The following is a 22912-nucleotide window of genomic DNA, read 5'->3' on the forward strand; positions in this document are numbered from 1 at the left end:
GGAGGGGGACACGATGGAAGCCCAGGGATATAACCAAAAGGTAAAGCTCTTTTTTCAAAAATTATTTTTTATATTGTTGTGAAACGTAAGTAATACATTATATTATTTCAATACAGTGGTATTTGTCAGTACTGACTAAAGATTATTAACACTCTAATGTTCAGATCACTTAGACCATTGAAGATAAAAAAGAAAAGTATTACATCAGTATTAACTATGATTTAAAATGTCAGTGTTAATAGGCATAAGATTATTTAGCCTTTTCATCCAGAACTGAATATAACATTAAAAAACCCCGCTGCAAATTACTTCAAAGTATTTGTTGTACCATAAAGATTTCTGCCTTAAGCTGATTATGTAGTATTAAGTCTTTGCTGTATTCTTACTTATTACTACCTGTGTATGTTAAAAAAAGAGTGATAAACAATGCAGATTTAACAAAAGCTAAAAATTCAAAAGAAGAAAAAAGGCTACAGTATTCAGTAAGGTAATGTTCTGTGCCAACAGAAGCATCTGGGTAACTTTCAAAGCAATACTGAAATCTTTTCAATACTACCTTTTTTTGTGTTGTTTTTTTTAATTGCCCAGTTAGTTTCCTGGTGGCCTCCCATCCACAAATCTGACCCTGCGTAGTGTTTTTGAGATCGTCCAAAGTTGGCCAGGTGCTTCAACATAGCTGGAGATGATATAACCAGAGGGAAATGGATGTTAAGTCTCTCTTTCTTTCTTTCTTTCTTTCACATTTTGGCATGAGGTTTACAAATCAGTTTTGTTGACTGAATTGGAGCCTTCCCATTCCTATTTCAGTTGCTGTTTTTGAGGTTGGGGACAGAAAATCATAGTTGCCAAATGCAGGCATTTTGCTGTGGAATTTCATTGCTCTGATTTGGAGGGATTAGAAATAAAGGGTGGAGGACGACACGTCGCCTGCCCACCCACCCTGGGTTTTACCCCTCTCTCCTTTCTTGTGCCAACTTTTTTTTTCCTCCTTGACGTTTGAGTGTGCGTGTTCTGTAACCTCTTCACAGCCATCCCAGTGAGAACGTATGTGTGTGCATGTTTTAAAGACTGCAGAAAGGCCAGGGCCCTAAATGTCAGCAAGGCCACCAGACTGGGGAAGCAAAAAGCGCTTACAAGAAGAAAAGGAGGTACAGATAATCCTTGCTTAACAACCATTCGTTTAGTGACCAGACTTACGATGCTACTGGAAAAAATGACTTACGATCTGTCCTCACACTTACGACTGTAGCAACCTGGTCACATGATCATGATTTGGGTGCTAGGCAACTGGTTCACATTTATGACTGTCGCAGCGCCCCATGGCCATGTGATTGCCACTGCAATTTTGGCCGCTGCAAAAAGGTGGTAAAATCGGATCAGATTCGCTTAATGACCGCTTTGAGATTCTCTTAATGACAACTGAAATTTTGGTCCCGAATGTGGTTGTTAAGTGAGGGCTACCTGTAGTGTTGAATTAATAGTGTTCTCCCAGGTCCTGGACCTGGGGACTGTTATCTCGTGCCAGGATAGATCCTGGGCCGCTCCCAGCCCCTGACCCAGCAAATTTGGAGCTCAGCGCCTGGGGAAGAAAAAGAGAACTTGGCTGGATATGAATCCTGATCCTCACTGATACACTGGAACAGCAGGTGGCAAATTGTTTCTTGTGAATGAATGCCGAATGCCGACTGCTGTGCCCCTGAAGAGCTGTGGGCGGGGGAGATGGGGATGGGCTTGCTCTGCCAGCTGTGCTGAACTCCTGAATCAGCTTTTTTCCTGGGTTCCCACAATGCATTCCTCCCCAGCTGACTCAGAGGGCTGGGTTCATACGGCACAGAGGAAGTCTCTGGTACACGCAAGATGCCTAACGTTGATCCAAGGTTAACACCAGCCACGCTTCCCGTGTTACACAAATGTGTCCGCTTGGACTTTTGCTGACTCGGTTCAGCGTGTCATATGCCCATGGTGGCGTGAGCATATCTGGGCTACCTCTGAGATATTATCTTGGGAAAACGAGCGCCTCTCAGCACGTGCAGAGTTGTTTTCTCCTGAGAATCATCAGAACCATCCCTCTTTTAAGACTGCTGGCAAGAAACTGATCAGTTGGACCATCATTAAAAAAATATTGGTGGGCCTCAGAGTAAGTGTTCTGGGATACTGAAGCTGTTGCAGTAAAACTGCATGCATCGTAAAGCCTCGCCTTGCGTTTTCCTGGCCGTTAAAAGATCTTATAGCAAGAACTTTACATTTGCAAACTGCTGCCACGTCCCACTGTTGCAGCTGCACCCTGAGGCCAAGCATGATGCTCTTGATAATAGGTTCCTGCGTAGCATTGAACTGAAATGTTTGCAAAAAAGAGAAGACAGATTCCCACGGATCTTTGTTAGAGAATTCACGGATCACCGCTGGAGGAGGGCTCCCATTTTATTTTATTTTTATTTTATGTATTTATTTCTGTCCCACCTTTATTATTTTTATAAATAACTCAAGGCGGCATACTGGGAAGGACAAAATAGCCCCATAGATTTGCATGTTTTTCAATGTGCTCCCGTTCAATGTGATGAGAGAGAATTTGCTGTCGTTTTAGAAGAGAACCATGTTGAAGCTGCCCTGGCTGGCATGTGCAGACAAGGCCATGTGCTACGCTGTAAAATGATCGACTTGCTTATGGATTGCTTGTTAGATTTCTCTCCCGCTTCTCCTCCAAGGGTTCTCTGCTTTTCCCCACCACAACAACCCTGCGAGGTAGGTTGAGCTGCAACAGAGCAGTGAGCCCAAAGTCATTTTGGGGATAGACTTCTTCCAATCTGAGTCCAACACCTTAACCCAGTGTTTCTCAACCTTGGCCACTTTAAGATATGTGGACTTCAACTCCCAGAATTCCCCAGCCAGCCATGCTGGCTGGGGAATTCTGGGAGTTGAAGTCCTCACGTCTTAAAGTGGCCAAGGTTGAGAAACTCTGCCTTAACCACTACACTTGGGTGCAGCGTTTTATGTGAGTGCAGCTGTTACATTTTAGTAACCCTGGTTTAAGATTTAGCGTGTTGTGTGAACCCAGCCATCGAGTGCTGAGTGCTCAAGGGGTATTTATGGGTATCTTTTCTTTTATTATACAATAATCTCTCTTGATGGCCTTTAGCCACTCTGCCTTCCCCCATTTTCGTTCAATTTCAAGAAGGAACCTCCTCCTTTCTAAGACGAGGAGACGTGGGCAGCCAGGTCAAAAGTGGCATCACCCCAAACTGTGCCAGTGGTAGCATCCTCTGCCTGCACCCACACCATGGAGAGAGAGTCAAGGGAAATGTTCCAACTCGCTCAGAATAAGGAAGAAAAACAGACACTTCCTCTGCAGGGGAAGGAAACTCCTGCCAAAGGAAGTCAAATACTAAATAACAAGCTTGGGCTTAGCCCCACAAGAGACTAAAAGTTGTGACTTGTAATCTGTGAATTACTAAATCAGTGACTGGAAAGTCGTCGTGTTCAGCACATTGATCTTTAATTAAATTTCCATGAATATGAAATGAAATTGAATCCGGATGTTTTGTTCCACCCTAGCCCATTATGTTGGGGTCCTTGGTCTTAATACCAGTGGGTACTTCTAAAAGCAAGAAGCAGCTCCACCTTTCCTTTCTTAGTGAATTTTTTTGGTGGGGGGGCAAAGAACTTGACTGGGACTTTTGGAAGTTATCATAAAACAAGACGATTGAAAGGCGTCATGAGAAAATGTTTGGTTTGAAAGATGGCATGTATGTTACTAAATACTTATCCCTCATATGAAGCAATGTGGTGCAAAGTGTGTTGGCCCAAAGGAAGACAGGTCTTAAGAAACAAGAGTTGGAAGCGTCTTTAAAGGTCATCTAGTCCAACCTCCTGCTCAGTGTAGAGCATCAGTGGAGCATCTCTGACAAATGACCATCAAGCCTCTGTTTGAAGACTTCCAGGAAAGGAGGGCTCACTACTTCATGTGGCAGCATGTGGCTAATAGCTTATACAGTTGGAAAGTCTCTCCTGATGTCTTGCCTGAACCAACTTCCTTGCAATTTTAACCCATTGGTTCTGGGCTTGCTCTCTGGGGCAACTGAGAATAAGTCCACTCCACCTTCTCTGTGAAAACCCTTCAGATATTTCAAGACTGCACAGCTATCCTTCCTCCCTTTGATCATTTGTTCTGTAGGTTAACCACATCCTGATCCTCTAATGGTGGCTCGTTGGGCTTGGTTTCCAGGTCTTGGCCGCCTTCCTCTGAACTTGCTCCAACTTGTCATTGTCCTTTTTGAACTGCGGTACCCAGATCTGGACATGGTACTCCAAATGGAGGCTGACCAAGTAGAATGGTACAATTTCTTCTCATGAGCTGGACTTTATGCCCTTATCATGTTCCTCAAGATTGTATTTGCCTTTTTAGCAGCAGCATCACACTATGGGCTCAAGTTTCATCAGTGGTGGACAAGGATACCCAGCTCCCCTTCCCATGTTCTACTACCAATCCAGGCCTCTCCTATCCTATACTTGGGCCTTAACATTTTTCCTACCCAGACGCAAAACTTCACCTTTTTCTCATGTATTCATTTATTTGCCTTATACCTGCTACACTCAACCATTTCTCAGTGGTTGTTAAATTCCTTTCAGCCCATGTATTTATTTATTTGATTTCTAAAGCCGCCCATCTCAGCGAGTGACTCTGGGCGGCTTACAACAATAAAACTATAAAACTTACAACAATAAAACAATAAAACTATAAAACAATTACAATTAAAAGAGTTAAAATATAAAATAAATACAAAATAAATATTGCTCAACCATTGCTCAACCCCGTCTAGATCTTTTTGAATCTTCTTTTATCTAAAGTAAAGGCTGAAGCTGGCAAAGTGGGAAATAAGGGTAGGCAGAAGAGTGGGCTGATCTGCTGCAAATATATAACTTATTTGCTATCTACAATAAAAACTATTTATCTCACTGTGCTGTGTCCTTGACACATTGCTGTTAATTACTGAGTGCAGAGTCTGGTCTGAAATCTGACAATTTGAAGGAAATTTTTGTCTGTTTCTGTTACTGAATCTAAGGCAATGTCATGACCCCATTGCAAGGCACAAAGAGCCTCACAACGTGGATCATGATCATCAGTAAAGAGAGGAAGGAGATGATTAAATCAACCTTCAAACTAATCACCCAAAGCGCCCGCACCCATGGACTCATATGCAGCTGAATAGAAGGACTCCAGATAAGCATCGATAACCTGCACCTGGAGCCCCGGAGGACACACCGGAACCAAGAAGGCAAGGACAGCAACCGGGAAAACACCCACACAGCCATCAAGGAACCCATCAAGGAGATTGGGGACAATGGAGGGTGGGGGAGCACGGGACCCCGCAAGAGGGGTATAAAAAGGACACCTCACCACCGCATCCCCGTTCCCGTTTTTCGTTCTCTCAGCCACCATTCCAATAAACCGGAAATCCTTAATACCTGTTAAGTGAGTCCGTGCCTTATTGCGAAGCGAGCCTGACCCTGACAGGCAACCTTTCTATTTTAAAGGTAAATTGTTTGGGGGGAAAAGTTAATCGTCCTTTCTGGTAAATCCAGTAAAAAAATAAACCTTACACTGAGGACTGTATACATCAGAGTTCAGCAGTGTTTGGGGATCTAAAATTGGGGAAAACTTAGTTTCTCAACTTACTGTTTTCCTACCTTTTAATTTACTAAAAGCCTGTGCAAGCAAACCTGCATTTAGGACTTATTTTTGGTGATGGAAAGTGATGCGTCCTTTTCCCCCATCAGAGTCTGGTCTAGAAAATCCTTCTTTAGGGCCTCTCAGAATGACCCAGAGTGCATATGGGATGGGCAGTTTTGGCTAAAAGATTTCCTAATTTTCGTCTGTTCTGCATATGTTTATGCCTCACCATTTCCCCCCCTAAGCAACGTACATTCTCATGGAACAAGTAAACGCCACTGAACTTTATTACGTAGTAAGAGAGCAACTCTGGAAAAACAGGGCAGCCCTAAGAAATCCATCTCTCTCTTCATTAATTTTTTTATATGTGTAGACAGACAGACATGGTGGTTATCACAGTTCAGTTAGAAGCTGGCTGGGAAATTCTGCTCTGACTCGGGGAGTTTATCTGAACCAGAAAGCAGAAATGCCAAGAATGTAAACAAGCGCTTGGCATCAACAGACACCAGGCAGGCGGGAGATAAGAGGAAATCCCCGTCTTGTTTTCCAGGAGAGAAGTACTGCAAGAGAGCACGAAGGATTGAGATCTCAATGAGTATAAATTAGAGCTACCTTTGTTCCCCACTCAGAGTCTACCAACCATCTTTTATAACTGGAATGTAATCAAGATATCATTCTAGCTGTGCAGGTCCTTGTGGCTGTGAGACAAATGGCTCAGAGAGTAGCTCCTCTGGATTTTTTTTTTTATTTTATTTTTTCTCCCCCAGAGTAAAGAAAATAACGCAGGAAATGCCAGCTTGCCCATGCTTGACCAGGGCATCTGTGATCCAGTGTGTTAGGATAATAGTTTCGCCCTGGTAGAGAGGCTGGTTGAATCAACGCAATTACAGGGAAGGTTCACACCCCAAAAACCTGTGGTTAAAACGAACCAGGCTTGGAATGTTTTCTGAATATAGCGGCTCAGTTTTTGAATGAGCCGATGAAGCGGTTTGAATGTACTTGTCCTCTGTTCCCACAGCAGGCAGTGCCCAAACCTGTAAACCAGCTTTGGGTGTCAGCTCGGTTCACACAACCTGCTGAGACAAGGAAGGGGTTCTTTTAACAAGCTGAGCCACAGAGTACCCAACCCCATCTTGATCAAATCTGGCATACTATAAGCCTATTTGTTTCTGGGCAACAGTCTTAAGAAAGTCACAACTAGGGCGAGGATTTCTATGACCTAAAAATGTTAGAAATATGCAAGTATTTATGACCTTAATACCGTTTAAATATGACCAATTAAACCAAAAATATGACTTTACAATTTTTCTGAAATTAGCACCCAATTTTTAAAAATCTGTGCTTACGCACACACACACACACACACACACAAATTAAAAGGTTTATTCTTCACTTCCAGTGCAGAAGTGCTAGTATTGAAGGAATCAAATGAACATTTTGAGAGTAATTTCCATCAGCCGGAAGTCCTGGATTAGTTTTCACTAACAGCAGAACTGCACTGGAAGACCACGTGCATCTTGAGGTTTTCAAACTCAAAACTCCTTCTGTTGTCCACCAGAATGTTCCTGTATCTGGAGAAACTCCGTTCGACATGACAAGAGGTTATAGGAACAAATCTGAAAAAACCAAACTCATCTGGAGAAAATTCTGGCTCGGTCTTCAAATTTTGCTTCGAGTCCATTTAGAAAGTTACACATTTTGCAAAGTGTTGAACAACCCAGATTAGACTGCAGCACTCTTTGCAGTTTATCACTAATTTTTTCAGCCGCTTTCCCCTTTGCTTGCTTTAAATCACTCTCAGTTTGTTTTATGATGTTCAGTGCATCACTAAGTTCCATTCCTACAGTTTCAAGGCGGGTGATCGCTCTTGATAATCCACTGAAGTTAGATCCTGTAAATGCTAAGTTTCCAGCCAAGGTTTCAGAAAAGGAATCGTGCACAAACTTGATGGAGGAAGATTCACAACAGTCAAATTCTTTAACTATCCACCGTAAGGAAGCATAATTCATGAAATAATACATAGCCACATCCAGCCAAGTCCCCCAACGTGTCACGACGGGTTGGGGAGGGGGAGCCAAAGTAGGAGCAAGTTCTTTGAACTTTTGTAATTAAAGTGGAGCTTTAATTAACATTTTTTCCCCATTCAAAATTATCTTATCTACATAAGGATAGTTGCTTCGAATCTCTTCGGCCACTCTTTGTAAACCATGTGCAAGGCATGTGGTATGGATCATCTTTGGATAAAGAAGTTTAAGTCCCTTGGCTGCTTTAGTCATGTATGGAGCGGCATCTGTTACAAAGAGGAGGATATTTCCTCTTTTTACACCATCCAGCCAGAGTAGTTTCATAGAATCATCAAAGAGCATAGCAATAGTGGAATTGTTTACTTTTTGTAGAGTTTCACATGTTAGAAGAAATACTTCACCAGGCTTGTCACATTTCAGAGTGCAATAATAACATTGGCTACATATCTTCCGTTTAGATCACTTGTTTCATCTATTGAAACCCATATCTTATTGTTGTCAACAGCAGATCTTATCTTTCCTAGCACATCTTCATAGCAGGCAGAGATGTAATTTTTCCTTACAGTTGATTCATTTGGAATCGGGTGACTGGTGTAGTTCTCCAAAAAATGCCTGAGGCTACCATTACCTAATTTCCTTAAGGGAACGTTTGAAGTAACCATCGTTGTACAGAGATCCTTACAAAATTCTGACTGGAGTTGAAGAAGAAGCTCTCTCAAAAAGGAGACGTCTGTTCTCAGTGAAGGTAAATCTTGCTAAACAACCCTTGTGTTTCGCAGTGTCACAATGTTGTTGAATATTAAAACGCTTTTGGGCTGAATCCTTAACTTCACACAATTTACGAAACAAAATATCACCATCGCTACTGACAATCTGCTCCCCAAATTCTTGAACAAGACGCTGTAATTTCACACTCGCTGAACATCTACTTTTAGGCATGTTGAAATCAGATTGCAGCTCTCATGTAACTCCACCACCTTGAACACACACACACCTGAGTTGGGGAGCAAATAAGAAAAAGAAAAAGAAAATAGGCAAATTCTCACCTTTTTTTTCAGGCCTGGTCAGGGGAGAAGCCTTTGTTCCCACCTCTGTCTCTCTCTCTGTCTGTCTCTCCCTCACACACACACACACACACACACACACCTCCCTGAGTTGGGGAGTGAATAAGAAAAAGAAGAAAAAACAGGCAAATTCTTACTTTCTTTGCTGGTTCAAACTTGCTAGCTTATCAGGAGGATTGCCAATGACCAAAATATGATGTTTGTTACAAAATTAAGCAGAAATATGACATAATACCTTTAAAAAGTCAAAATATGACTTTTCAGGCAAAATAAAAAGCATCTAATTCTCACCAGATTACTTTAAAACATGTTTTAACTTACTTATAAATTCAAATAAAGGTTCCAGAAAAAATATGACGTGTCATAGAAATCCTTGCCCTAGTTATGAGTATTGTGTGAACTCCTCCTCTGAATCCCTGACCTGGGAAGAAAATATATCTGTCCCTTTTTTAGATTTTTGAACTGAGCAGGATATCGTCAATATATAGAACAAAGATTAGAACAAGTTTGCATTTCTTTCGTCCTGGGCACTCCCTCTTGGATCCAATAAGCTTCTGCCTTCTTGGTGGCTTGTTTACTAATATTTCTTTATTTTTAAAAAATATTTACATTTATCTCCCAGTGGTTTATTTAAGGAGAGGCCTGTCTCTTTTCCCTTCTGTAATTCTGCAAAGCACGGTGTTGCCAATATGATAATAGTAATGCAGATATACGAATTGAGTGTTCTAGGTCATGTTGAAATAGCATATTTTGCTCCCCCATTAAGTGAGTAAACAAGGCCTAAGTGGAGAGAGCAGGAGAGATAAGAAGACCCATTTTTTCTTGAATTTCGTTTGGCCTTGCCCTGAATGCTGTTTTACAGATGTGGGCTGGGGCAAAGGCTTTCCACCTTTGCCTTGGGCTACAAATCTGCAGCAAGGGTGGGGGGGAGCCTCTCTTACCTTGCTATTTTTACTTTGAGCAAACATGCAAAGGAAAAGTGTAAGTCCTGTACAGGTAGTCCTCACTTAACAACCATTCATTTAGTGACGGTTTGGACTTACAACGGTGTTGGAAAAAATGACTTACAACCAGTTCTCACACTCACGACTGTTGCAGCATCCCCGCAGTCATGTGATCATGATTTGGGTGCTTGGCAACCGGTTTGCATCATAGTCACGTGATCGCCATTTTTGACCTTGCCAGCTGGCTTTTGGCAACCATAATCAATAGTGAACTGCATGATTTGCTTAATGACCATGTGGTTCGCTTAATGCCCATGGTGATTCACTTAACGACCACCACAAAAAGGTCATAGAATCAGGTCATTCACTTAATGACCGCTGCGTTTAGCAACCAAAATTCTGGTCCCAATTGTGATCGTTAAGCAAGGACTACCTGTATGAAAAAGTCATAGATCCATAGAGTTGGAAGAGATGGATCATTTAGATCTTCTATTATTAGAAGCTAGATTGCTCTCCCAGTATACTGAGTGGAAATTGGACAGAAAGAGGATGTGGAGCCTTCTTGGAAGAGGTGCAAGTAATTATGTGAGGAAGGGCCACAGAGGTGTGTGGGGTTACTCTAATGAGAAATATGGAGGACGCTTGGTGGAATGATGAAGGGAAAGATGGGGACGGTAGTGTTTGTAGATCAGGGTTTGTTCAGGTCACCGAGACGCGTATGAGTGGAAGGAAGTTTACTGTCCACCGACTGAGTTAGAGAGACTTTACGATCGAGTGGCAGGCTTGACTCGCGGGATTCCCATAAATGGAGTTGCAGGTTGGTTGCCGAATGCGGTAAGAGCTGGGTGTGATGGAAATAAAGCACGGGTGAGTGTGAACAGGATGCTTAGCAAAAGGCTCGACACTGGATAACGAGTCAGACGAGGCAGTGTCATATCTCATTGGTTGGCCAACGTGTTTATAGGTAAATGTATTAAGAAATGCTTTTTCTGATGTTAGAGGTGTGTGTGTTGGACACGCAAGTACTTCTGTGCAGAAAGAGTTGCATGAGAACCCAAATGACTTGCGCTGAATGTTAGACAGACCAAATGATGCAACAAGGACGAAGGATCTGATAATCAGCATATCAGAAACTAAAGTAGTCGTGTTTCACAGGGGAAATGGAGTGAACAATTGCCAGTTCTCCATAAATGGCAAAAAGAGAAAAGAGAAAAAAAACCCAGTAGATGAATTTGTCTATTTCTTAAGGTTTATACTAAACATGAGAAGATAGATGGGGAAATGTCAAGATGTGCAAATGCTGGTAAAAAGGTAGTGTCGTCTGAGGAATGAGTAATGTTGCTCAAAAGAAGTGAAAATGGCTGTGTAAGTGTGCTTCTGTCTACTTTGATATATGGAAGTGAGAATTGTGTATGTCAAGGGGAACATAAAAGTAAGTTAAGTATAATGGGGTACTTAAGAAATATGTGTGGTCAGAGAAGAAGAGAGGGTCAAGAATGAAAGGGGTCTGAGCAAATATAGATGGAATGAAAAAGGAGAAGCGTGTTGGGGTGGGTTGCTCTTATAGAGAGAAGGAATGAGGATCCAATCTCTAAAGAAATACATGAAGGAAGAGGGAATGGTCAAAGAGGTTGAGGAACACTGAAAAAGTTGTGCTTGGATGGTGTTGGTAAGATCCTGAAAGAGAGGGGAGAAATTTCAAGGACGAGACAGCATGTGAAGGACACCTGGATGTGGTAGAAGCAGGAAAAATTTCCTTTTTTAAATAGTATGTTTATTAAACAACACAATTAAAAAGATAAAAACTAATACAAACTAAAAAAAATAAAAAAATAGAAAGTGCAGAAAAGAAAAAATAGAAAGAAAAATAGAAAAGAAAAAAAGTAAGAATATAGAAAAGAAAAAGAAATATACATAAAGAAATAACTTCCCCCTTCATCACAACAAGTATAGACAATTTTAGTAACTTATTACCTTCTTTTAAAATAAAACAAATGATCTCTTCTTCTCATATCCCATCTCTTGTCCTATAAACAAATCCTTAAAGCCTCGTTGTTTCGGTCCTGTCCAGTTCTGATCCAGACTGATTCAGTCCACTAAGGGTTACCAGAATTAACAACCTATCTGTTTTAACCTTGATCAGATGAACCTACTTTATATTCCTTCCTTTTACTTTTAACAATCTTGATCTTTGATCCCTTCAAATAATGTCCTAGAACTTGATTTCTTTTGATTTTTTCTTTGTCCCTTCTCACAAAATTCTTCAAGGCTTTAACAAGCCTCTTTTGTAATCCAATATAGGAAAATTATCTAGGTCATTCTTTTGGTTTGTTATTTATATATCCCTTTTAATTATTAAGACATCAACCGGTTTCATTTGCACGTCCAGTGTAGCATCCTTTTCCACGTCATTCTTGTCATTTTTAAATCCACTTTCAGATCAGTCTCAATCTTGTCCACTAAAACTTGTTCCTCTTCCATAACATCTTTTAAAACAGTCTAGCTATAGAGGCAGGAATCTGGCTTGCTTCTGGACTGACCTTGGTCCCCTGGTCCTATCCGCTGCCCTTTCATCCCCTTCTCCCTTCCTTCCAGAAGGACCCTAGGCCAGGCTGTGAGAGTCAAGGCATTTCCACGACACAGTGATTGTAGGATGGTGGCATCGGAGGAGACAACTGGCTCTGGCTCCCTGGCACCAAAGGCCTGCAAGATAATTATCGGCATGTTGCTGTGGCAAGTTGCTGGGGGAGAGCGGGGCTGTGCAAGGAGGAAGATCACACAGTCCAGGCAGTCCATTCCAGGCTCCAAAAGCAGAGCTGGATCCAGGTTCCCATCCCTGCGTGTGCTTTCTGATGGCTGTGTTCATACAGTTAGCAGGTTGTGCGAACCAGGCCATCCAATAAAGCCATGAAATTGTTTGTGTGGGCCTTGGGCGTTATATGAACATAGTCACTCGGCTGGTTAACCTGGTTTCTGTTTTAGCGGGTTGGGTGTGTGTAGCCTTCACCTCATTCTGCAGTTCAGCATCATCGCTTTAAAGCAAGGATCAGGAGACGGGTCCCCAGGAGTCGCTGAACTTCCGCTTCTGAGTGGTCCAGCTGCAGAGTCCAGCTGAGGACCAGCACTGGATGACATCTGAAAACCTCTACCTCCTATTCATGAAAGTCTCCAAATTAACTCTTGAAAAAAAAAAAGAGAGAGAGAGACAACCTGTGGCCAGCTTCCACTCGTTGTGAAATGTGGAGCCAACCCTTAAAAATACGTAGTGCGCATTCTTTGCCTGGGCTCACATGGTTACATGGACCACCAAGAGGCACCAAGTGATGGGTTTCATTGTTTCTTGGGACTCTTCAGACGTGGGTAGCAGGATGTTCTATTCTCTGGGGCTCAAGCCTTCTGCTGCTAATTGAACTCATGGACCTTCACATTTTTGATGTCTGCAGGTCCTGATGCTCAGTGGTTAGAAGGGGGAATATCTAGCAGGTCTGTCAGAGTAGAACAGTGTTTCTCAACATGGCTGGCTGGGGAATTCTGGGAGTTGAAGTCCACCCATCTGAAAGTGGCCAAGGTTGAGAAACACTGGAGTAGAATGTGCAGTGGTGGAAGGGAAGGTGGACCATAGAAACCATAACTGGTGGAGCTCATGTAGGTTTCCCAGAAATCCCTGAGCGTGTCCCGCAGAGGGATGGTGGTGTCCTCGTAAGCGTGTGACCTTCCTGCCCTCGCTCACGCCCCCCTCCCCATCGCCTCGTGTCTCCTCTGCAGGGAAAGAAGAATTCGTGGCAACGTTCAAGGGGAACGAATTCTTCTGCTACGACCTTTCGCACAACCCCATCCAAAGCAGCACCGACGAGATCACCCTCTCCTTCCGCACCCTTCAGCGCAACGGCCTGATGCTCCACACCGGGAAGTCGGCCGACTACGTCAACCTCTCGCTCAAGAGCGGTGCCGTCTGGCTGGTCATCAACCTGGGCTCCGGCGCCTTCGAGGCTCTGGTGGAGCCTGTGAACGGCAAGTTCAATGACAACAACTGGCACGACATTCGTGTGACTAGAAACCTGCGCCAGGTGAGCGGCCGCTGCCCGTGCAGTCTCACGCCTGGGGAGGGGCGGGGGGAGCACATGCCTGGCTTCGAACTGCGCCAGAAACGTCTTTGAGCTGCTCTGCAGGTTTTCCCCGTATGCCAGACATCAGCAAGCGACTTTTTTCCAAGTTTGGGGCACGAGATGCTAAGAGGCCGGCTAGATTTCCTAGCCGTGCTTCTCAACAATGTGTTGTGTTGTTTTTGGTAAAGGGAGGAGGACTTTTGATGCACCCACGTTTTAATGTGACGGGAAGGAATTTTTGGACAGAAGCACAGCTGAAACGACAGACCCATTCTTTCTTTCCAAAGTCTGTCTGGACTCCTGTACGTGTAATTCACGTCGTTTGCATCAGTGTTTGTCATTTGCATAATTATGTAATTGGCATTCTTACGTCATTAGTCCCCATAAATGTCCTCTGCATAATTATGTAACTTGGCAAATGATGCGAGTGACATCACTTCTGTACATTTGAATTTAACAGATAGCCTTTTATCTGTTAAATCCAAGTTTTACTATATTGCAAACTTTTTAGCTGGCACGTGTATTATTTTTATGGTTATTCTTATCGTTGTTATTAGCCACTGAAGGCTGCAGGGTGTGTGGCAGTGACACAAAAGGAGTGACGCTGTAATTTTCAGCTCCCTTCTCCCCAGTTTTGTGGATTTTTAAAAAGAGCAAAATAATCTTAAGACACCTATTTGACTCATTTTACAATACAGAGGGGGTGAACTGCCTCGCTGCATTTTAGTACAATGCGGCTTGGGGGTAGCCCACTTGCCCATTGCAGCCACACGCCTTTAATTTCCATGAAGTTCTATAAAGCAGTTTGATAACTGGAAAAAGGACTTTTACCTTAAGTCACATGACATGGTCAATGCGTGGGTAATTGCTGAGGTCAGTTGCATCTTCCAAACTCACATTTCTGGGTTGTTTCTGATGGTGTCTGGACTAGAATCAGCCCACCTTGCCGTGGTCTGCAGCACACGAAGCCCCTTTTAGTAGCAAAACAAGGCCTTGAATATAGAGGGTTATGTTTTGGCCCTGATTCTTGGCCTGTGGGGGGAGAAAGGGAGTCTTGTTCTGTGAAACCTAAGGGTGAATAACCGGTGGGGCCCTCTCTGTGTCTCTGCGTAGGCCCTTGCAGACCCAAGAACTGACAAGGGAGAGCCGCATCGTGGCTGAAGCCGTTGGTATGGAGATAAGCTGGGAAATGGGGTAGGCAGTGCTGAGTGTGGGGCTCTTGAGCCTCGCCAGAATGGCTGGCCCACCCCCTAACTGATTTCAGGTGTATTGTGGGCATGCAGCGGGGAGGAAAGGTTGCCTGCTGCCTGCCCGAGTTAGCTAGGACTTCACACAGCTGCACAGCCAGTGGCCTGGAAAACTCGTAGGAAGCCAGTTCTGGAGAGAATGGATGGCGTCTGTGGTGGGAGAGTTCCCAGGGCTGTTGTTTAAAAGCCATCTGATCTGATTAAAAATCCATAATCTTTAATGATAGCTGGGAGCTGGAAGATCCAGGGCAGGCAAGTGTGGGGAAGTATTACAAATGAAATTTGACGTCTGGAGCTTCTGATCAAATACTGCCAAAAATAATTTTAAAAAAAACACTGCATAAAAGGAACCTGGGAATCCCTAAGGCCTTCAGTAAGAGGTCAGGACAGAGTTCCTTTTTCCTCTCTCAAGAAAGCCCTGTTTGAGAAGTTGATAGAAGATTGGGCTGAGCAGAACAGGATAGTCAGTAGAAGAGGAAGAGGAGAGGAGGAGGGAGAAGGAAAAAGGCACCTGATCCGACAGAGATTTTTTTTTTCCTCTCGCTTGGCAAAGAACATGTCTTCCCCATTATCTGAAGGAGCGCCATGCCTTGTGGCAAAGCAGTGAGCTAGCAAAGCACCCGGATCACGCCTGCCCACTTGCAGCCCTTCGGTTTCACAGAACTGGACTCCCCACCTCAGTTTTGCAACCGTGCCTCCTCTTCTCTTTCTGCTAACAACCTGGATGGATTTTTTTTCTCCTCTTCTTAGCCCCCCTCCCCAAAAAGCAGCAACTTGGCCTTGATTTCTAACTGGGGAAGGACAGGGAGGGGGCCGGGACTTGCCCCCCCTGTCTGCCCCAACCAGGCATCCCTGCCTCCGCTTTCTCTTTCTCTCTCCTTTCCTCTAGCTCTTTCTCCGAATCCACTGAGATCTAAGCTTTCCCTCCCAGCAGCGGCTGACACAGCCCCGGCCACCGTGGGCCGACCCAAACGCCATCTCTGGCCGGGCCCAGACCCCCCTCCCCCTCCCTCCCCCAGATCTGGGCTCCTTGGAAGTACTAATATTGCTAACACGGCCCTGTGCTTTGACCCTTCATCCTTCTCACCCCCCACCCCACCCTCAACCTCCCACCTTCCCAAACCACCTCTTTAGAAATTGCGTTGGCAACTTTTGTCGTTGTGTGTTACTAACACGCTTCCGGGGGGGGGGGTGTTGTGCAGCGGCAGTGGGGAAAATTCCCCTAAACTGCCAGAGAAGGGAACTAACCTCTGTGCCATTCGCGGAATGTCGGTTTCTTTCTTCCTTCCTTCCTTCCTTTCTCCCCCTTTTAATTTCCCAGTCGTTCATTTTGTTCCGTTCTTTCCTTACTAACCCAGGTTGAGAAAGTTTGGGGGGGCGGGGGGGCGGGGGGCAGAGCTCTCGCGGAAGGGTCATTGGGTTGTATGAACTCAGTAACTTTCATTTTTAGTTTTTTGCTGGTCTCAGAAACTGGAGAAATTTATTTCTCCTTTTTTTCTGTTTCGTTTTTTTAAATATATCTCCCTTGAATTTTCATGGTTGGTCATTTTTTTTCTGTTTATTCCTTTCCCTCCCCTTCTCGATTTTCTTTTTCTTTTTCATTTTCTTTTTGTTTTTAAATGCATACAGCACGCAGGAATTGGACACGCTATGGTAAACAAACTGCATTATCTGGTAGATATCAGTCTATTGTCTAATCATTTGGTTTGCCGTGGGTTTTACCTCTCCCCCCCTTCCTTATTTTTTAAATTATTATTTTTTTAAAAAATTATTTTGCTTTTGGAAATTGAAAGACTCTGCTGTGCAAGCCTGCACACACACCTTTGCAGAAACACATGGATTTTATCTCACTGAGGGTGCTTATAATGAGGCTTTCTGTTGTACCCCCATCTATATAATTTCTAGCCAGCCTAGGCGACAGCATTTTCCAGTTGCCGACCTCCCCTTTGCTTGTCCCCTCCGTTTCTTTTGCGGAGAATCTCTTTTAAACAGGAAAAGCTGAGTAGCTGCCCTGCATTGCCTTTCCCCCATAAAAAAATGTAATAACTATTGAGTGATTTTGCTCAACTCCATTTGGTGTGAATTTAGCAGCAGCAAAAATAACCCTAATTATCACTATACTATACTGTATATATAACTATACTGGGCTGATGGGTATAAAAACCCTTCAGAACCAGGGCAACTGAACCAGGCAAGCAAAATAGACTATTGACAGCCACAGTCATGACTATTTAATTAGAGTGTGTGCAATAATATAATATTTATTTATTTTATTTATTTCTCAAATTTATACTACCACCCATCTCCCCCCAAAGAGGGACTCTGTATAATAATATAATATAATATAATATAATATAATATAATATAATATAATATAATATAATATAATATAATATAATTATGATCTGGGCAGCAGATCAATCTTTCTTTCTAAAAAATACATTATGCAGAAAACAGCTGTGCGTTGAGATTGATGATTTAAAAAAGCAGCAAATAAAACAATAATAAAAACACTGATATAAGCTGTGCTGTGGTGATGAGTGAAAACTCTCTTCAGTACCAAGTACATAATTGAACCAGGCAGTCTGCCTGCAGACACAATTATTAAGTATTGTGTGTGTTACGTATGTATAACTGCCCCACACACAGTTTCCCTGGGTGACATACAAATCTTTTTTTACTTTTTAATGCAAAGCATAAAGCAACTGAGGGGTTAAAACCCACGATAGTAATACAGAAAACCCAGCACCTAAAATAATAAAACCAGCAGCGGAACCGTATTTAATCAGGCCATCAAGCGCTTCGGATTCAATTACACAGCGGTGTTTCGAACGCAGCCCCTGCCTGAAGTTCTGGGGGGCAGAAGGCACCTCTTTCCCAGGATCACGTGCTGGCCCTCTACAGCTGCCACGTGATTCCGGGGAAACAGAGCAGCTGGAATTGCCCTGAAGTGCTATCTTGCACTCCCACCCGCTTTGGGCGATTGAATCCTAAGATTTATGAACTTGAAAATGGATTCTTCCAACGCCTCGGAAAACGAAACGGGCCCGGAACCCACCTGACTAGCCACTCTATTGACTACAATTCCCATGCCAGTGGGGGCTGTTGGGTGTTGTTCTCCAGCATATCCAGAAGGCACCAGGCTGAGAAAGGCAACTGCTGTGTCATAGCCGAGAGGGAAAAGAAGGCTCTGGGGAGCAAGCTATCTGCTCAAAGAAGCCTGTGTAAATGCAGGAGGAAAATTGGCTTGGAAGCATGAGATTTCTCCATCATCCACAACCATTGGTCATGCTGCCTGGGGTGGCGGAAGAGCCCCCAAATGCTACATCTTGGCATCAAAGCACGGTGCCCTTCGGCTGCCAGGGCAGCACCCTGGCAGCCATTCCCCAAAGGGGCAAATGTGTTCATTTATTCATTTGCTAGATATCCAGCCTTCAGGAGATCAAGGTGGCATAGCTCACCCTTGGTCCTCCTCCCATTCTTCCTCCCAACAATAACCCTGTGAGGTAGGATGGCTGGGAAAGAGGGATTAGCCCTGGTCCCCCAAGGAGCCTCTGTGACTGAGGAGGGATTTGAACCCAGATCTCCTCCTCTGAGTCCCACACCTTCAACATCACTCCAGACTGCCACTGAGATGGCAGCAATCTAAACTTACAGAGCCGCCCCCCCCCACCCCATTTTATTTTATTTTACCCTGCAAAATCAGTACAGGCAACAATATTTTAAAAAAAAAATTGGTTGAAGAATTTTGTTTTATGGTTTTGATTTTTCCCCCTCCCCTCCCCACCCCCTCCCTCCCCCCCAAAATCCATGGAAAACGCCATCCCATGAAGCAACTTCTGTGCGCTGTTGCTCCTACGCTGGGACCCCCAGCTGCTCCCCAGGGAAGCACACAAACGGCGGCCAGGTGGATTGGAAGGGGGCGGCCCAGAGAACTCCACCCCCCCCCAAATTTCCAGCAGAAAAGGTCCCCTCCTGCAAAGACGTTTTGCAGTAGTCCTCCAATTCACAGAACGTTGGGCATGAGCTTCCCTGCTCCGCTTCTCTTTCTTTCCGGAGCAGGGGGCTTGCAAGAGGTGCCGCCCCCACGACCGCCCAGCCCGTGGGCCGGTGCTCGTCCAGGGAACCCGAGGACCTGGCTGCCCCACCGTGCCCCCTGCGGACCAGCTGCCGGCCACCCTCTCGCATGGCCTGCTACAAGCGTGTGAGGCTGGCTGCTTCTGTAGCCAAGGTTTATTTTCCGGGCATCTCTCTGGGGCTGAAACTAACACTCTCTGTGTTGTGAATGTCCCCTCCCTCCCTCTCCTCAGGCCTCCTGTTCCTTCCCCCATATTCTTCCAAGACCCCTCCCCTCTCTCAGCCTGGCATGACACCCCCACCCCCCTTTGCTGGCTTCACCTCTTTGTCATTTCCAAGGGGAGCACTGACGCAGGGCCATTATGGCGGCGGGGGGAGGCTGGTGCTGGAGAGGCATGGATGTGACCCCACGTGCGCATGTGTGAGTGCCAGTTGCCCAAACGCGAGCAGGTTATCCTGAAGGAGCTTCCTGGTGTAGCTTCCTGGGACTGGCTTTTTGGCTTTCCGCTGAGGACCCAAAGCAGGCTCCAGCAGGAGAATCGAAACATACAAAGCTAGATGGGCCGGAGCCTGTCTGGCCTGGCCTCTGGTCTCACGCGCTGGCCGGCAGTCCGGTGCTGGGGTGGGGCTGGCCCATCCTTGAGGTAGGTAGCTCGGGGTGTGTGAAGGAATGCACAGCTGACTTGGGGAAGGTACGAAAAGGCTGTACAGGTTGCGCAGTCCAGAGTAAAGGAAGCATGAGAAAGAAACTCAAAGTAACGCCACCTTGATGTTGTTTCGTATAAGGTGGGCCTCGGACAGGCGTTCAGGTTTCTGTCGTCATACCCTACAACTATGAAGGAGCATTCCTGGCATCTCTGCCGTCCCTATTTCTTGACCTCGAAGGGTTGACAGGTGGTGGCAGTCAGATGAGAACCGGGATCGGGTGACCTGCCTTGTGTCCCCGGAGCTAATCCGTTGCCTTCGGGCCTCGAGGTCAACCCCGCTGTGGTCTTTTGGGTATGGAACTGGGCGGCCAAGCATGGAAGTTTCCAATTTGACTTTTTCGTTGTTGAGCTAAAAGCTAAATAAGTGCAGAAAGACCGTACTTCCTGCAGTTGCTGATGGGGACAATAAGCAAGACACCCAGTAATCCTTTCTCTGTGATGTGGCACCCTTCTCACTGAACCATATCTTCCAAAACTGGCACCTTTCCAAATCTTACAGTGCAGGTTTCTGATTAAAGAAATGCATCCAAAACATGCTGGGGGAAAATGCAAACAAACCTGTGTTTGTTGGGGGAAATGCATTAAATTAGAGAATAGTTGAAATATTTCAGGCAGGAGAAATCTCAGACTATTGATGAAGACCAAACTTCGGTCAGCACTGACAGATTAGTCTCTGAAGGGATCCAGTTATCTATCTTAGATCCAGTAATCTGTGGATCTCTTTCAGCCATTCATTCTGGCGGATCCATTCCAGGGATCCATGAAATCCATTAAAAAGCCTGTTGAAACTGGTTTGCCTTTGTAATTTAGATGGGCCTTGCCCTGTGTGAGAAGTGATCATGTGAGGTGAACATGGGTGGAAAGCCCAAAGGACTAATTTTTTAAAATCTCTGAGAACCATTTGTGGGATTTAGGGATGTTTCCTCCGAGTTATTCCAGGGGGAGGAAAAATTCTCCCAGAAACAGGGGTCCTGCTTAGCAGGGAGTGTAGCACGACAACCCCACAGGTCCACATTGGAGAGAGAGAACTGTATCACAGGGGACAGGAGATTCAGCAGTGTCCCGTGGCTTTCTGCGGGTGCAAGAACTACACCCTTTGTAAAGAAAATTCAGAAGCAAATTCTTGGGCAAACTGAATGGCAACCAGGAGGAAACAACATTGCAGGACTTTTTCTCAGCCTGGCACTAATATTGAGTGTGGGAATGCAGCAATGATCCAGGTTTTCAAAAAGAAAATAACAGCTGGGAGGAGGGAATTAAAAACAGAAACCTGGGGCCAAGAAGTGGGGCTAAACCTCTTTCTCCTGCCAATGGGTCTGCCAAAAACTGGCGGCAGTATGTATTAAAAAGAGGAGGAAGGCTCTGTCAGGGCTGGTGTAGCGTGTCTGTGTGCCAAGGAACAATGGGGGCATACCGGGAAGCGCTGAATCAGCTTTCTCTGCCACATTACAGTGCAGCTTCCGTCATTCCCAGCTGGAGACAGCTTAGCTACCTGATCCTTCAAAGGAATCGATCCGGGATGCTTTCTGGTAACATTTGGGGACATGGGCCTTAAGTCAGCCTTCCCTGACCTGTGCGGCTGCCCAGAAGCATTGGATGATGGGCCTCATTGTCCCCAGCCAGCCATTCCTTGCCTGGGCTGGCTGGGATGATTGATGGAATTTGTAGTCCAATGTTAGGAGAGCACCAGATGTGGGAAGGTGGGTCTTGATGTGCGGCTAGTTGCCTAGATTTTGGCTTCTGGCAGTGAAGTAAAATGAGCATCAGGAAGTGCCAAGCAACAGCCTTAAAGTGGGCCCAAATATTTCTCCCTGTAGCACAGTTTTGTTTGCTCCGACTGGCAGCCCTCCTTCTGAGTCATCCCTGTCTAAAATGCCTTTCCACCAAATGGAATCCCCTTTCAATTTGCAATTGAATTGCCAATTTATTGTTTCTTCCGTCATTCATCTCTGCACCAGTTGGCTCCAGGAATAATTTAGGGATGGTGGGGTGGGGGAAGTACTGGTTGTTTTGGTGGGGGTGGATACCTTTTGCCCACAGAATTTCAGTGCGGATGTGCTGTCCCCTTCAAGCCAAACTGAGAATGGCTGGGAATATTCAAAAAGCTGCATTCCAGTTGGAAATTGGCAGTCCTTGTTGACTAGAAAAGTGGGCTAGGAATAAGAACAGCTTCTATTTATTTCCAGCCAGGCAGCTGGTAGAGAAAAGGGCTCCTCTCCAACACAGAAAAGTGACAAATTATAGTTTTTTGTGGGGGGGGGGGGAAGCTAGAGAACACCACCACAGCGTAAAGATGCAGGTTAATGCTCCCTTAGCTCCACATGCACGAGTCCAAGGGCCTGCAATTTTCATGGGAAAGATCCCTTGGAATGGAGAGGAGATTCAGTGCAAATCGCCTTGAGAAACCAGTGAGCGCCTCTGCAAATGGAGAGTAAATGAATCGGGTGGAGGGATAGACGAGGCAGCGTTTGGATGTAAAGTGTGCACTTGGCTATGCGCACACTGCTGACACGCAGCCCCGTTTTAATCCCAGGGATTCTGGCAACCATTGTTAGACTGGCTCTCTTGTTTCCTCACATCCAGCAACTCCTTCAGAGTCTGAAGGAGACTTGTATGGCTGCCTTTGCAACTCAACTATCTAACAGAGTTCAGTACTCCTGGTTGTCAGTGCTTACCTCCTTTCAGCAGCCTGGCTTTCTAAGAGGCATTTCCTGGATTCACACAACACCCTTAACCTGGGGATTGAGTTAGCCTGTTGTCTGGGTTGGCACAGTGCATGGAACCAGAAGCTAACCAAAAGAGGTTCACGAATGGAGTAAGCCTTGAAAGAAATCTAATCCAGGTTATAGCTAAGCAAATTCAGCGTGTTATGTGAATGCAGCCCCTGAGATTAAGGAGCCCCAGAGATTCAGGTTAGTAGTTTGGTGTGAAATTTGGGAAGGGACAGGTGGACTCTGAAGAATTTTGATGGTGGAGGGGTGTGAGTTTGGGTGTGTCCTTCCCATGAATGGATCGCCACCCCTGAACTGAAGCTCAGAATTTAGGCTGGTCAATTTTGATGCGTGCAAGAGCTAC

At 44.9% G+C, this 22912-nt stretch overlaps 1 protein-coding gene across 11 annotated transcripts in view; it reads left to right on the forward strand.

Moving 5' to 3' along the window:
- NRXN2 (neurexin 2) overlaps positions 1-22912 on the forward strand; it is a 326517-nt gene that overhangs the window by 111233 nt on the left and 192372 nt on the right. For 9 of the 11 annotated variants that reach the window (XM_063316920.1, XM_063316927.1, XM_063316922.1 and 6 more), the window contains one exon: positions 13466-13767. In XM_063316920.1, the coding sequence (XP_063172990.1) occupies positions 13466-13767 (302 nt within the window). Of the gene's footprint in view, positions 1-12950; positions 13061-13465; positions 13768-22912 lie in introns of those variants that run through there. The other 2 variants (XM_063316929.1, XM_063316930.1) reach the window with 2 other exon arrangements.

Source organism: Candoia aspera, chromosome 17 (genome assembly GCF_035149785.1).
Source record: "Candoia aspera isolate rCanAsp1 chromosome 17, rCanAsp1.hap2, whole genome shotgun sequence".
Lineage (NCBI taxonomy): Eukaryota > Metazoa > Chordata > Lepidosauria > Squamata > Boidae > Candoia > Candoia aspera.